General features: G+C 42.9%; 1 protein-coding gene across 3 annotated transcripts in view; it reads left to right on the forward strand.

Annotated features, from left to right (window-relative positions):
- pde1a (phosphodiesterase 1A, calmodulin-dependent) overlaps positions 1–14,223 on the forward strand; it is a 77,511-nt gene that overhangs the window by 47,595 nt on the left and 15,693 nt on the right. For all 3 annotated transcript variants that reach the window (XM_036959121.1, XM_036959123.1, XM_036959122.1), the window contains one exon: positions 6,446–6,559. In XM_036959121.1, the coding sequence (XP_036815016.1) occupies positions 6,446–6,559 (114 nt within the window). The remainder of the gene's footprint in view (positions 1–6,445; positions 6,560–14,223) is intronic.

Consider the following 14,223-nt stretch of genomic DNA (forward strand, 5'->3'; position numbering starts at 1 on the left):
AGGGTATGAATACTTATGTAAATATGATATTTCCATTTTTTTTGTAATAAATTTGTAATAATTTCTAAAAACCTGTTTTTTCTTTGTCATTATGGGGTATTCTGTGTCAATATATGAGGGGGGAAAAAAATATTTTATCAATTTTAGAATAAGGCTGTAACGTAACAAAATGTGGAAAAAGTCAACGGGTCTGAAAACTTTGCGACCGCACTGTATGTCACATAGCATTAGGGTGAAAGACAGGTTAATGGTACGGGTTGTGGTTAGGGTCTGTAACATACACTGGCTTTAAATTGCTTTTGTCGGCTTGGTTTAACCCCAGGACCTGTGAACATGTTTGAGTTAAACAGACCCTGTGTCAGTGGAGGCCTGCAGGGCTTTAGAAAGCAGAGAGCAGGCCAGGCTTAGACCAGTGATAACATAACGCAACGAGGGCTCGTTCTCACCAAGTGTGTTTATAGGCCAGTGAATGGATGGTTTTTAAGAGCTTGAGCATCTGAACTGGAAAGCCACCAAGCGTACTGGAACCACTCACCTCTCAGAATGAGAGGACCTTGAATGGTCTGATGACTCACAAGCTTGTTTCCCTGACAAAGTTGTTTTCACAGAGAGAAAAAGTCCATTTTCCACAATCAGCAAAAACATTCAAAAGTTGAATGTATTTTGTTTCAATTTATTTTTTATTTTTTTTAATCAACATTAAATTACACATGGAGTCATTTTCTGTCTTGGTAATGGCCTGTATCATACAGTGATGTTATTGTTATTGCCATCAACTGATCCCTTCCATGTTGATTACAATCTGAAAGCATGGGAAGTAGTTTATTGAGAAGACATTAAAGACAACAACCCAAACACAGTGGGCCCTGGTCAAAAATAGTGCACTAACTAGGGAATAGGGTGCCAATCTGGGACACAGACAGGATTTCTTGGCAACATTAAAAGTATTCTTGTTTGGCCTCTGTATGCGTGGGGCACCACCATGGTACAGATCTGTATATTTGTCTAGATAAATGATGCACAAAACCAGTGTAGTTCACAGTCAGACAACATGCTCTCAATAGCCTGGCCCCTTTTTCTTTTTTCATACTTGAACGGGAATCTTTTATTTCCAGAGAGGTAATCACCCTCTGCTGTTTCTAGGAAACGGGTCGTTATCGGGTCGCAAATTAGTCCTTTGGGTGCCATCTTTAGAAGTGAGGAATGTTGGATCAGTCTGCCTGAGAGGTTGGCAGAGCAGGCAGCAGGGCAGCAGAGCATACTGCTTCAGCCCCAGCCCAGTCACCGTACCCTCTGGGGCCCCAGCCCTGTCACCGTACCCTCTGGGGCCCCAGCCCTGTCACCGTGCCCTCTGGGGCCCCAGCCCTGTCACCGTACCCTCTGGGGCCCCAGCCCTGTCACCGTACCCTCTGGGGCCCCAGCCCTGTCACCGTACCCTCTGGGGCCCCAGCCCTGTCACCGTACCCTCTGGGGCCCCAGCCCTGTCACCGTACCCTCTGGGGCCCCAGCCCTGTCACCTTACACTCTGGGGCCCCAGCCTTGTCACCGTACCCTCTGGGGCCCCAGCCCTGTCACCGTACCCTCTGGGGCCCCAGCCCTGTCACCGTACCCTCTGGGGCCCCAGCCTTGTCACCGTACCCTCTGGGGCCCCAGCCCTGTCACCTTACACTCTGGGGCCCCAGCCCTGTCACCGTACCCTCTGGGGCCCCAGCCCTGTCACCTTACACTCTGGGGCCCCAGCCCTGTCACCGGGCCCCAGCCCTGTCCTCTGGTGCCCTAGTGACGGCAGCAGCCCCCTCCAAGGAGAAGGCCACAGTTAACTCATGGGAAAATAATCTCTCGTAAACCCCTTTTCAATGTCACCACCACTCCCAGCACCTGTAGATTGTAGATTCTATACTATGTAAAGGCTGGCCAGTCCAGGTTGTTTTGAATGAGGCTGGAGGTAGTGTGTCTCAGATATCTCCACTCAGGTCAGTCCTGGTAGTTTTGAGTCTTTCCCCCAAGTGTCCTGCCACCTGGAGCATTAAGGCTGAAGGTAGTGTGTCCCTGAGGAGGGAGTCCCAGAACAGGGATCTCTGGGGCTAGGTCTGACACGTCCAGTCGGATGCAGCTCAAAGCAGACCCTTTGGGTTGTGAAGGCGGTAGAGTTCCACATAATAACTATTTTAACTGACCCTGGCTCAATTTAACTTGGTTCATTTTCAATCTTTAAAAACCCTCCCTACACAGGTCCCCAAGGGTCCTCTTAAGTACTGTTGTCTATGTGATGCTATTACAAATATACTCAAAATATGGTACTGCTTTTACTATAACCCTCTGATGAATATAATGGTTATTGTAATGTCACAGTAACATGATAATGTGTCTCATTATATTGAGCTCTGAGTTTAAGTCTTGGACAGCAAAGATAAGGCTGTTTGCATCCCAAATGACACCCTATTCCCTATATAGTGCACTACTTTTTACCAGGGCCCAGAGGACTGTGGTCAAATGTAGTGCACTATGTAGGGAATATGGTGTCATTTGGGACGGAACCTACTGCGTCATCTGAGAGACTTCCAAATGTCCTAAGCCCTCCCTTCCAAATGTCAAACATAGATTCCCAGAGCTCATGTGAACTCAGATATGCAACTCAGTTGTTGAGAAAGATGTGACTTATACAACTAAACTTGCTGTAAAATGTATTTGACCTGTCTTTAGTCCCTTTACGGTTGTACAGTCCATGGTTTTCTTCTCAGAAAAATCTCAATACTGAACACCTATGTGGGTGTTTCAGCTATTGATATACTGCCACTTTCGTCCAAATCTTCTGTCAATATGCCAACATATAGGCTACCAAAACATACTAAAGTCACAGGAAAGAGAGAATCATTTTAGTTCACTACTTCCTAAGGCAAGGTTGTGTTATTGTGACCCAGATAGATCCACCAATCAGGGCCTCTATTTATATGTATCTGCTGTGTGATTGGTCTGGTCCAGTGTGTGTGAGATGGAAGCCATCAGGCCAGTGCCATGGAGAGTGACAGAGGAAAAGGTCATATGATTGATAAAGCTACGGATGGAAACACTGTGGGTGGGAACAGCCCTGTTGTTATGCCCCAACCCATTACCCATGAACTATTTCCAAGGGTTCAAACTACGGTCTAAACGCGGTGTTTGTGACCTATTCACAAAGACTTTCAGAGTAGGTGTGTAGAAATAGCAGCAGTTTGGCCTTTAAATCATAATAAGTAAGACTACATGGACAGGAGGGACCTGCCCTAGATCAGTACTCCTACTCTGAGACACTTTTTGAGTACAAAAAGGTCTGTGGGAGCCTGCTGCTGCTGAGTGTCTGTGTGATAAGTGAGATGGGGAGGCGGTAGTTTTGAGGGGCTGTTGCCAACTCTCACCTTGGCTGCATCTCACTTTTATCCTAAGTGCACCAGATACTCTATATCAGTCTAAATGTCACAGTACACTCTTATAAAAAAGGGTTCCAAAAGGGTTCGTTATGGAGGAATAGGGTTTTACCATGAACCGTTTTGATCTGAAGAACCCTTTTTGGAAGACAAGGGATTTTTTTGTTTGGCAAAAGGTTCTACCTAGAACCTTTAACATCTTAAGAACTCTTTTGGGGTTCTTTAAAAGGCAAGAAGGTTTCTACATGTTCTACATAGAACCATATATCATATTCCCAGCATGCTCTATTGCAGGATGATTTTTAGAATTGTTTGTTTTAATATCTGTGTTTTTGCGTTGATTGGTTAATAAATGTTATGCTACACAAAGATAAATAGCATACATTTTTCTAAACTATACAATCTGTTAGTAGTAGGACTTATTGCACTGAGATGGTTGTTCCAGTTTAGATTTTTATTTATTTAACCTTTATTTAACTAGGCAAGTCAGTTAAGAACAAATTCTTATTTTCAATGACGGCCTAGGATAATTGGGTTAACGACAGATTTGTACCTTGTCAGCTCGGGGATTTGAACTGAATGATGACTGAGGTCGTCTCAGTATTCATTCTTCCCTACCCTGGCAGTCATTCTGAATGCAGGTTACGGTGATAAATAAATACACTTGTTGGATATCGTAACTCTGTCTGGATTCCAATAGGAATTAAATATCGCATTGCAAGCTAGTATAATGTGACTTGCAGGCCCTACATAGAGGGTTCTGCAAAGGGTTCTATCAACAAAAAGGGTTCTCCTATGGTGATAAGCCGAGGAACCCTACATGGTTTTACTTAGCACCTGTTTTATCCTAAGAGTGTAAATGTAATAACACAGGCAGTTGACAATGTGGAAGAGATACAGTTGAAGTCGGAAGTTTACATATACCTGAGCCAAATACATTTAAACTCAGTTTTTCACAATTCCTGACGTTTAATCCTAGTAAAAAATTCCCTGTCTTAGGTCAGTTAGGATCACCAATTTATTTTAAGAATGTGAAATGTCAGAATAATTGTATAGAGAATGATTTATTTCAGCTTTTATTTCTTTCATCACATTCTCAGTGGGTCAGAAGTTTACATACACTCAATTAGTCAAACGTTTCAGGTAGCCTTCCACAAGCTTCCCACAATATGTTGGGTGAATTTTGTCCCATTCTTCCTGACAGAGCTGGTGTAACGGAGTCAGGTTTGTAGGCCTCCTTGCTCGCACATGCTTTTTCAGGTCTGCCCACAAATGTTCTATAGGATTGAGGTCAGGGCTTTGTGATGGCCACTCCAATACCTTGACTTTGTTGTCCTTAAGCCATTTTTCCACAACTTTGGAAGTATGCTTGGGGTCATTGTCCATTTGGAAGACATCATTGTCCATCCTCCAAACATAACGATGGTCATTATGGCCAAGCAGTTCTATTTTTGTTTCATCAGACCAAAGGACATTTCTCCAAAAGGTACCATCTTTGTCCCAATGTGCAGCTTTTTATGGTGGTTTTGGAGCAGTAGCTTCTTCCTTGCTGAGCGGCCTTTCAGTTTATGTTGATATAGCACTCGTTTTTACTGTGCATATAGATACTTTTGTACCTGTTTCCTCCAGCATCTTCACAAGGTCCTTTGCTGTTGTTCTGGAATTCACTTGAACTCTTCGCACCAATGTACGTTCATCTCTAGGAGACAGAACGCGTCTCCTTCCTGAGCAGTATGACTGCTGCATGGTCCCATGGTGTTTATACTTGCATACTATTGTTTGTACAGATGAACGTGGTACCTTCAGGCGTTTGGAAATTGCTCCCAAGGATGAACAGGCTTGTGGAGGTCCACATTTTTTTTTCTGAGGTCTTTTGATTTTCCCATGATGTCAAGCAAAGAGCCACTGAGTTTGAAGGTAGGTATGGTGATGCTCCTCTTATGGGAGCTTAGAAGGTGTCCCAAATGGCACCCTATTCCCTATATAGTGCACTACTTTTGACCAGAACCCTACAGGCCCTCTGGTCAAAAGTAGTGCACTACATGGTGAATAGTGTGCCATTTGGGACGCATCCTAATTCATTTCTCTGAGGGTTGGTTGGGGGTCTGAGGTTTGGAGACTGTGTGTGCCTGCTGAGGCGAGGCATGGATCTGTGTCAATCCCCTGTTGTAACGAGGCACTAGTCCCGTGGTAAATATTTAAAGTTGTATGCTAGCAGAACCAAAGGCTTCACAGACGCCACTCACTTTCCGGGCTTTGTTGATCAGACAGTCGGCGGAGTTCAATGGTGCTCATTCTTTGGATGGTTTCACACACACACACTGGGAGAGACATACACACACACGCCAGCCCAGATCCTTTCTGCTGCGGCAGGACCAGTGATCCTGACAGTTCTCCTACTTACAGTAAAGACACGTTCCCTCTCTGCCTTCTGTGCCTTTGCAGTTCATGAATAAAAAAACTGAGTTTAGTTTAGTCCTTGAAATACTGCAGGATAATGAGAACTGCTTCCCTTGTAGACCTTTAATGGCAGTTTCAAGGACATTGGCTTTGTGTGTTTTCTCAAAAAGTTCAGTGTTCACACTGAAAGCTTTAGTTGTTGGCATTGTAAAGTTAGTCAATGTGATTCTGTGCTGTAGGACTTAAGATCCGTCTGAACCATCTAAAATAGAATGATTTGATTGGATTATGTGGTAGAGTATTCATTATTATCAAATATCTGTCATGGCTAACCTGTTTAACTACTGCTGCTATCTGCACAACATAACAGATCAATAACTGTAATATTTATACTGTCTCAAATTGTCAAACCATTGGTCTTTGACCTAACCCAGAGACATATAGGCTAGTATTAAAGCTGACTGTCAGTTGATATAGAATCCAATGTAGGCCTATAGAATAAGTGAACTCTTTGACACATAATGCAATGGCACAGTTGAGTCGTATTGACGTACTCTTCTCCGTACTGTAAGTATTATCCAGTGTTCATCAGCTCATACTGTACGTGAAGATGAAATATGGATCCACCTTGCTCTTTACAGATTGAGATGCCTGGTGAAGCAGCTGGACAAGGGAGAGGTGAACGTGGTGGACCTGAGGAAGAATATAGAGTATGCAGCCTCTGTTCTAGAGGCAGTCTATATTGATGAAACCAGGTGAGTGCATTTCAAAGAAATCCCATTCCATGCATGACTACAGCAAGTATATTGCACTTTCTGCACGGCTGAAGGTACAGGAAAGAACGGCACAAATACAACTCACAGACAATACAAGTCATATATATATATAAAACATATTCTGATGATAAAATTCCTTGACAGAATCGAGTGCAGTACTACCAGTGTGGTACTATTCTGTTTTAGTGCCTTAGCTCAGACAGTTTGGAAAGTGAGGTTTCCAGTACAAACAGTGTCTATGTGTATGCTTATCAAAGCCCTTCAGTTCTCCCTATGTGTCTCAGTTCTCCTTCTGTGTCTCAGTTCTGTCTGTGTCTGGCCTGTTATTCTACTGATTAAGGTTATCCCTCCAGCCATCAATGACTGGTGTGTGTGTGTGTGTGTGTGTGTGTGTGTGTGTGTGTGTGTGTGTGTGTGTGTGTGTGTGTGTGTGTGTGTGTGTGTGTGTGTGTGTGTGTGTGTGTGTGCGCGTTCACATGCGTGTACATGTGCGTGTGTATGCTTATATGTGTGTTGAAGCCAGAGACAGGGAGAAAACGTCAGGGGGGAACGTCTGTCTTCAAATGGGGTGACAGATAAACTGAAAGGAGGCTGATCCACTCCCTGCTTTACTTCTTCAACTCCATGTGGGACGCTTTCCATCTCTCCATGGAGGAGACTATTAAACTAGATTCTGACTGAGCCCCACACCCCCCTCAGTCTGGGCTGTTGTGGCTGTAGTTGTTTATGCAGACTGCAGTGTGTCAGCTCAGCTGTGCTCTCCAACGATAAGCAGGTGTTTACATAGCCTGTAGACTGATCACATGCAGGCATGTTGACAGAGCTCATGTTCAACATATCTCTCTCTCTCTCTCTCTCTCTCTGTCTCTGTCTATGTCTCTCTCTTTCTCTCTCTCCTCTCTCTCTCTCTCTCTCTCTCTCTCTCTCTCTCTCTCTCTCTCTCTCTCTCTCTCTCAGGCCCCAATTCTATCTCTCTGAGGCCCCAATTCTATCTCTCTGAGGCCCCAATTCTATCTCCCTCCCTTTAGTATTGGCTCTTCATTAACAAGGTTTTGGTCCTCAGTGCTAGAACTCTCTTCAATCACCACAACATAAGGCATGTTTGCCAGAAAGCACTGCTACATTTCCAGAAGTTTGATCCAAACAAAATAATGAAGTCGTTCTTTGTGTGCATCCCAGATGGCACCATACTTACTATGTCGTTTATTCTTGTTTTTTACGGTCGTTCAGTTTTACAATTTCAGAATAATTACTTGCAGAAGGAAGTCCTGACCTGCACCCGTATCACCATTCTACACACCTAATTTCCTTACGTTAGTATCTAATCTAATGCTGACACTATAATTACATCATGAAAAATATCTGCTTCTCTTCTCCTTCATTGGCCACATTTTCATGAAGACTAAAGATCTGTTTTCCAGTTAGTAAATCACCAAGGCTATTTTCCTCAGTTAAATAAGATGACTCACTGTGAGACAGGAAGAAGGGAAACAAAACAAACTGCAATGAAGTCGTTCTTTGTGTGCATCCCAAATGGCACCATATATACTATGTAGTGCATTAGTTGGTCAGTACCCATAGACTTTGATTGAATCATATTTGTGTAGTAATTTTGTTTCCCATCATAATAAATCATTATTTATTTTCACGGTCGCTCAGTATTACAATTTCAGAATAATTACTTGCAGAAGGAAGTCCTGACCTGCACCCTTATCGCGATTCTAAAGGCCTCATTTCCTTACGTTAGAATCTAACCTAATGTTGACACTATAATCACATCATGAAAAATATATGCCTCTCTTCTCATTTTCTTTCACATGAAGACTAAAGATCTGTTTTCCAGTTAGTAAATCACCAAGGCTATTTTCCTCAGTAAAACAAGATGACTCACTGTGAGACAGGAAGAAGGGAAACAAAACAAACTGCAGTGGAAAGAGAACCTGTCAGTTACACTTCATCCAGTTAGAACCCCATTCAGCCTTCAGAAAGACATTTACTGGAGATCACACAGCTCCATACCAGGACAGGTAAACAGACATTTACTGGAGATCACACAGCTCCATACCAGGACAGGTAAACAGACATTTACTGGAGATCACACAGCTCCATACCAGGACAGGTAAACAGACATTTACTGGAGATCACACAGCTCCATACCAGGACAGGTAAACAGACATTTACTGGAGATCACACAGCTCCATACCAGGACAGGTAAACAGACATTTACTGGAGATCACACAGCTCCATACCAGGACAGGTAAACAGACATTTACTGGAGATCACACAGCTCCATACCAGGACAGGTAAACAGACATTTACTGGAGATCACACAGCTCCATACCAGGACAGGTAAACAGACATTTACTGGAGATCACACAGCTCCATACCAGGACAGGTAAACAGACATTTACTGGAGATCACACAGCTCCATACCAGGACAGGTAAACATACATTTACTGGAGATCACACAGCTCCATACCAGGACAGGTAAACAGACATTTACTGGAGATCACACAGCTCCATACCAGGACAGGTAAACATACATTTACTGGAGATCACACAGCTCCATACCAGGACAGGTAAACAGACATTTACAAGACTCAATATACCTGGCCTCTCAACTCATTACATTACAATCAGCAATGGAAACAAAGAGTGACATTTATAGCATACCTTTGCAGGAAATGGAACCTACAGTATACTACACTGTTAGCCGTTTTTGTAATTTTATCAGTAACTTACTGTATTAATCAAAAGTATGATACTGTATACTCCTGAGTGGCGCAGTGGTCTAAGGACACTGCATCTCAGTGCAAGAGGCGTCACTGCAGTACTTGGTTTACTCCCGGTCGTGACTGGGAGTCCCATAGGGCGGCGCACTATTGGCCCAGGTTTGGCCGGGGTAGGCCATCATTGTAAATAAGAATCTGTTCTTAACTGACTTGCCTAGTTAAATAAATATACACTGAATGCAGTAGATTACCATAGAATGCACAGTAAAATACCGTACTGTACAGCGTACTGTAAATTATGCTGCACTGGAATGAAAAAGATTTGCAGGCGCATGTATATAGGGAACAGATCAGAGTGCTAGGGGGTCTTAAATGGTTTAATGGCTGAATATTTACCCATGTCCATTTCATCTCTTTAGTTTAGAAGCCTTTTGTTTAGGCCTCTAGAAGTGCAAGTTATATAAAACACCTAGTATTTATTAATATGCAAATGCCTACAGCCAACCTGCTTGTTCTAATCCCTTGTAATTACAGTAAAATTATGTACAAATCATTTTCTTACAGTTTAGTAGTCAATTTCACTGTATTGAACTGTGTTTCATTCCTCTGGCGTCAAATGATCATGTATATCTCAGTATTGTATTGGCACTATCCAGTGATAGTCAAAGATATCATAAGATATCTTGTTGTAATTACAATTATTTTGAACACCAATGTATCCTTAACTACAACAACATTTTCCGTAAAAGGTTAAAGAAAGTTTTTCCCTGCTATGACTGTGATGTTAGTTTTATCAGCCTTGTTTGACTGTAAGTTGATAAGGCTCAAGAACTCCTGCTAAATGACCAAAATCTAAATATGAATGTGTTATTGAATATCATACAGATTGGTTTCCCCACACCCTAAGTTGTAAAACAAGGAGACACCTTATCACTGACTCTGTTATGTTTATTCGTGATTTGGAAAAAGACATCAAATCAAATCATCAAATCAAATTGTATTGGTCACCTGCGCCGGATGCAACAGGTTTAGAATTAACAGTAAAATGCTTCCTAATGAGCCCATTGCCAACAGTGCAGAGTTCAAAAGTAAGACAAAACACAGTAAAAACAATAACGAGGCTACATACAAGGAGTACCAGTAGTGAGTCAATGTGCAGGGGTACGAGGTAGTTGAGGGAATGGAGGTAATATCCTATGTACAGTGCATTTAAACCCCTTTAATTTTTCCACATTTTGTTACGTTATAGCCTTATTCTAAAATAAATTAAATACAACATTTTCCCCGTCAATCTACACACAACACCTCATAATAACAAAGCGAAAACAGGCTTTTAGAAATGTTTGCAAATGTGTAAATAATAAAAAACAGAAATACCCTATTTACATAAGTATTCAGACCCTTTGCTATGAGACTCAAAATGACATTCAACATCCTTGAGATGTTTCTACAAATTGTTGTACATGATTGGGAAAGGCACACACCTATCTATATAAGGTCCCACAGTTGACAGTGCATGTCAGAGCAAAATTCAAACCGTGAAGTCGAAGGAATTGTCCGTAGCCCTCCGAGGTAGGATTGTGTCTAGGCACAGATCTGGGGAAGGGTACCAAAAAATGTCTGCAGCATTGAAGGTCCCCAAGAACACAGTGGCCTCCATCATTCTTAAATGGAAGAAGTTTGGAACCACCAAGAATCTCCCTAGAGCTGACTGCGCGCTGAACTGAGCAATTGGGAAGAAGGGCCTTGGTCAGTGAGGTGATCAAGAACCCAATGGTCATGCTGACAGAGCTCCAGAGTTCCTCTGTGGCGATGGGAGAACCTTCCAGAAGTACAACCATCTCTGCAGCACTCCACCAATCAGGCCTTTATGGTAGAGTGGCCAGACGGAAGCCAATCCTCAATAAAAAGCACATGACAGCCCGCTTGGAGTTTGCCAAAAGGCACCTAAAGGACTCTCAGACCATGAGAAACAAGATTCCAAGCTCTTTGGCCTGAATTCCCAGCGTCACGTCTGGTGAAAATCTGGCACCATCCCTACAGTGAAGCATGGTGGTGGCAGTATCATGCTGTTGGGATGTTTTTCAGTGGCAGGGACTGGGAGACTAGTCAGGGTCAAGGGAAAGATGAACGGAGCAAAGTACCGAGAGATCCTTGATGAAAACCTGCTCCAGAGAGCTCAATACCTCAGACTGGGGTGAAGGTTCACCTTCCAACAGGGCAACGACCCTAAGCACACAGCCAAGACAACGCAGGAGTGGCTTCGGGGCAAGTCTCTGATTGTCCTTGAGTGGCCCAGCCAGAGCTCGGACTTGAACCCGGTCGAACATCTCTGGAGAGACCTGAAAATAGCTGTGCAGAGACTTTCACCATCCAACCTGACAGAGCTTGAGAGGAGAAGAATGGGAGAAACTCCCCAAATACAGGTGTGCCAAGCTTGTTACGTCATACCCAAGATGAATCGAGGCTGTATTGACTGCCAAAGGTGCTTTTACTGCCAAAGTACTGAGTACATTTTTAATACATTTGCGAAAAATTCTAAAAACCTGTTTTTGCTTTGTCATTATGGGGTATTGTGTGTAGATATATGAGGGGGGGTAACGTATGAGTATCGTAACAAAATGTGGAAAAAGTCAAGGGGTCTGAATACTTTCCGCATGCACTGTACATGTGGGTAGAGGTAAAAGTGACTAGGCGATCAGGATGTATCATAAACAGAGTAGCAGCAGCGTATTGCAGCAGTGTATAGCAGCAGCGTATGTAAAGTGTGTGTGTGTAGTATGTGTGTATAGAGCCAGTGCAAGAGAGTCAGTGTAAAACAATGAAGATATAGAAATAATAAAGGGTGTCAATGTAAATAGTACAGTCAATTGGTGGAAAAGATCAAGACTCATGATTCACATGAAAAAAACACTTGATGGATTTTAGAAAACCAGCTGCTAAGATAATTGTTTTTCACTTTTGTTTTGGTGAATAAATTCACACCTGCTCATTCCAAAATCATGGGCGTTAATATGGAGTTGGTCCCCCCCTTGCTGCTATAACAGCCTCCACTCTTCTGGGAAGGATTTCCACTAGATGCTGGAGCATTTCTGTGGGGACTTGCTTCCATTCAGCCACAAGAGCATTAGTGAGGTCGGGCACTGCACTGATGTTGGGCTATTAGACCTGGCTCGCAGTCAGCGTTCCAATTCATCCCAAAGGTGTTTGATGGGATTGAGGTCAGGACTCTGTGCAGGCCAGTCAAGATCTTCCACACCGATCTCGACAAACCATTTCTGTATGGACAAACCATTTCTGCTTTGTGCACGGGGGCATTGTCATGCTGAAACAGGAAAGGGCCTTCCCCAAACTGTTGCCACAAAGTTGGAAGCACAGAATCATCTAGAATGTCACTGTATGCTGTAGTGTTAAGATTTCCCTTCACTGGAACTAATGGACCGAGCCCGAACCATGAAAAACCGACCACAGACCATTATTCCTCCTCCACCAAACTTTACAGTTCGCACTATGCATTGGGGCAGGTAGCGTTCTCCTGGCATCCGCCAAACCCAGATTCGTCCGCCTGCTGAATGGTAAGTGTGATTCATCACTCCAGAGAACACGTTTCCACTGCTCCAGAGTCTAATGGAGGCGAGCTTTACATAACTCCAACCGACGCTTGACATTGCACATGGCGATCTTAGGCTTGTTTGTGGCTGCTCGGCCATGGAAACCCTGACATTATGTGGCTGAGCCATGAGGAGAAAGCCCACCAGATATAACCTGGCATTATGTGGCTGAGCCATGAGGAGAAACTGAACATGTTTACTTTGTTCATTGTTAATTTCTGTTAGCAAAAAGTTTAGATATAGCCTGGAATAAAAGAAAACTGATTTAGCTCCAGATATGGGACACTTATGTATGCAGAGTGTGTGTAGGTCTGTCTCACACTTTAAACTTCTCTTTGTGCCAGACCGGGTTATAACACATTCCATTGAACTTTTCTGGATTTATTTCTATGTATTTTTATTATTTTTACTACTCTCTAGGGATGTTATTATTGCTTGGATAACCTTATTTACCATTATGTATTCATTATTTGGGAGGTATAGTATGGTAGGGTTATGAGGTATAGTATGGTAGGGTTATGAGGTATAGTATGGTAGGGTTATGAGGTATAGTATGGTAGGGTTATGAGGTATAGTATGGTAGGGTTGTGAGGTATAGTATGGTAGGGTTATGAGGTATAGTATGGTAGGGTTATGAGGTATAGTATGGTAGGGTTGTGAGGTATAGTATGGTAGGGTTATGAGGTATAGTATGGTAGGGTTATGAGGTATAGTATGGTAGGGTTATGAGGTATGGTAGGGTATGAGGTATAGTATGGTAGGGTTATGAGGTATAGTATGGTAGGGTTGTGAGGTATAGTATGGTAGGGTTATGAGGTATAGTATGGTAGGGTTATGAGGTATAGTATGGTAGGGTTATGAGGTATAGTATGGTAGGGTTATGAGGTATAGTATGGTAGGGTTATGAGGTATAGTATGGTAGGGTTATGAGGTATGGTAGGGTTATGAGGTATAGTATGGTAGGGTTATGAGGTATAGTATGGTAGGGTTATGAGGTATAGTATGGTAGGGTTATGAGGTATAGTATGGTAGGGTTATGAGGTATAGTATGGTAGGGTTATGAGGTATAGTATGGTAGGGTTATGAGGTATAGTATGGTAGGGTTGTGAGGTATAGTATGGTAGGGTTATGAGGTATAGTATAGTAGGGTTGTGAGGTATAGTATGGTAGGGTTATGAGGTATAGTATGGTAGGGTTATGAGGTATAGTATGGTAGGGTTATGAGGTATAGTATGGTAGGGTTATGAGGTATAATATGGTAGGGTTATGAGGTATAGTATGGTAGGGTTGTGAGGTATAG

Source organism: Oncorhynchus mykiss, chromosome 22 (assembly GCF_013265735.2).
Source record: "Oncorhynchus mykiss isolate Arlee chromosome 22, USDA_OmykA_1.1, whole genome shotgun sequence".
NCBI lineage: Eukaryota > Metazoa > Chordata > Actinopteri > Salmoniformes > Salmonidae > Oncorhynchus > Oncorhynchus mykiss.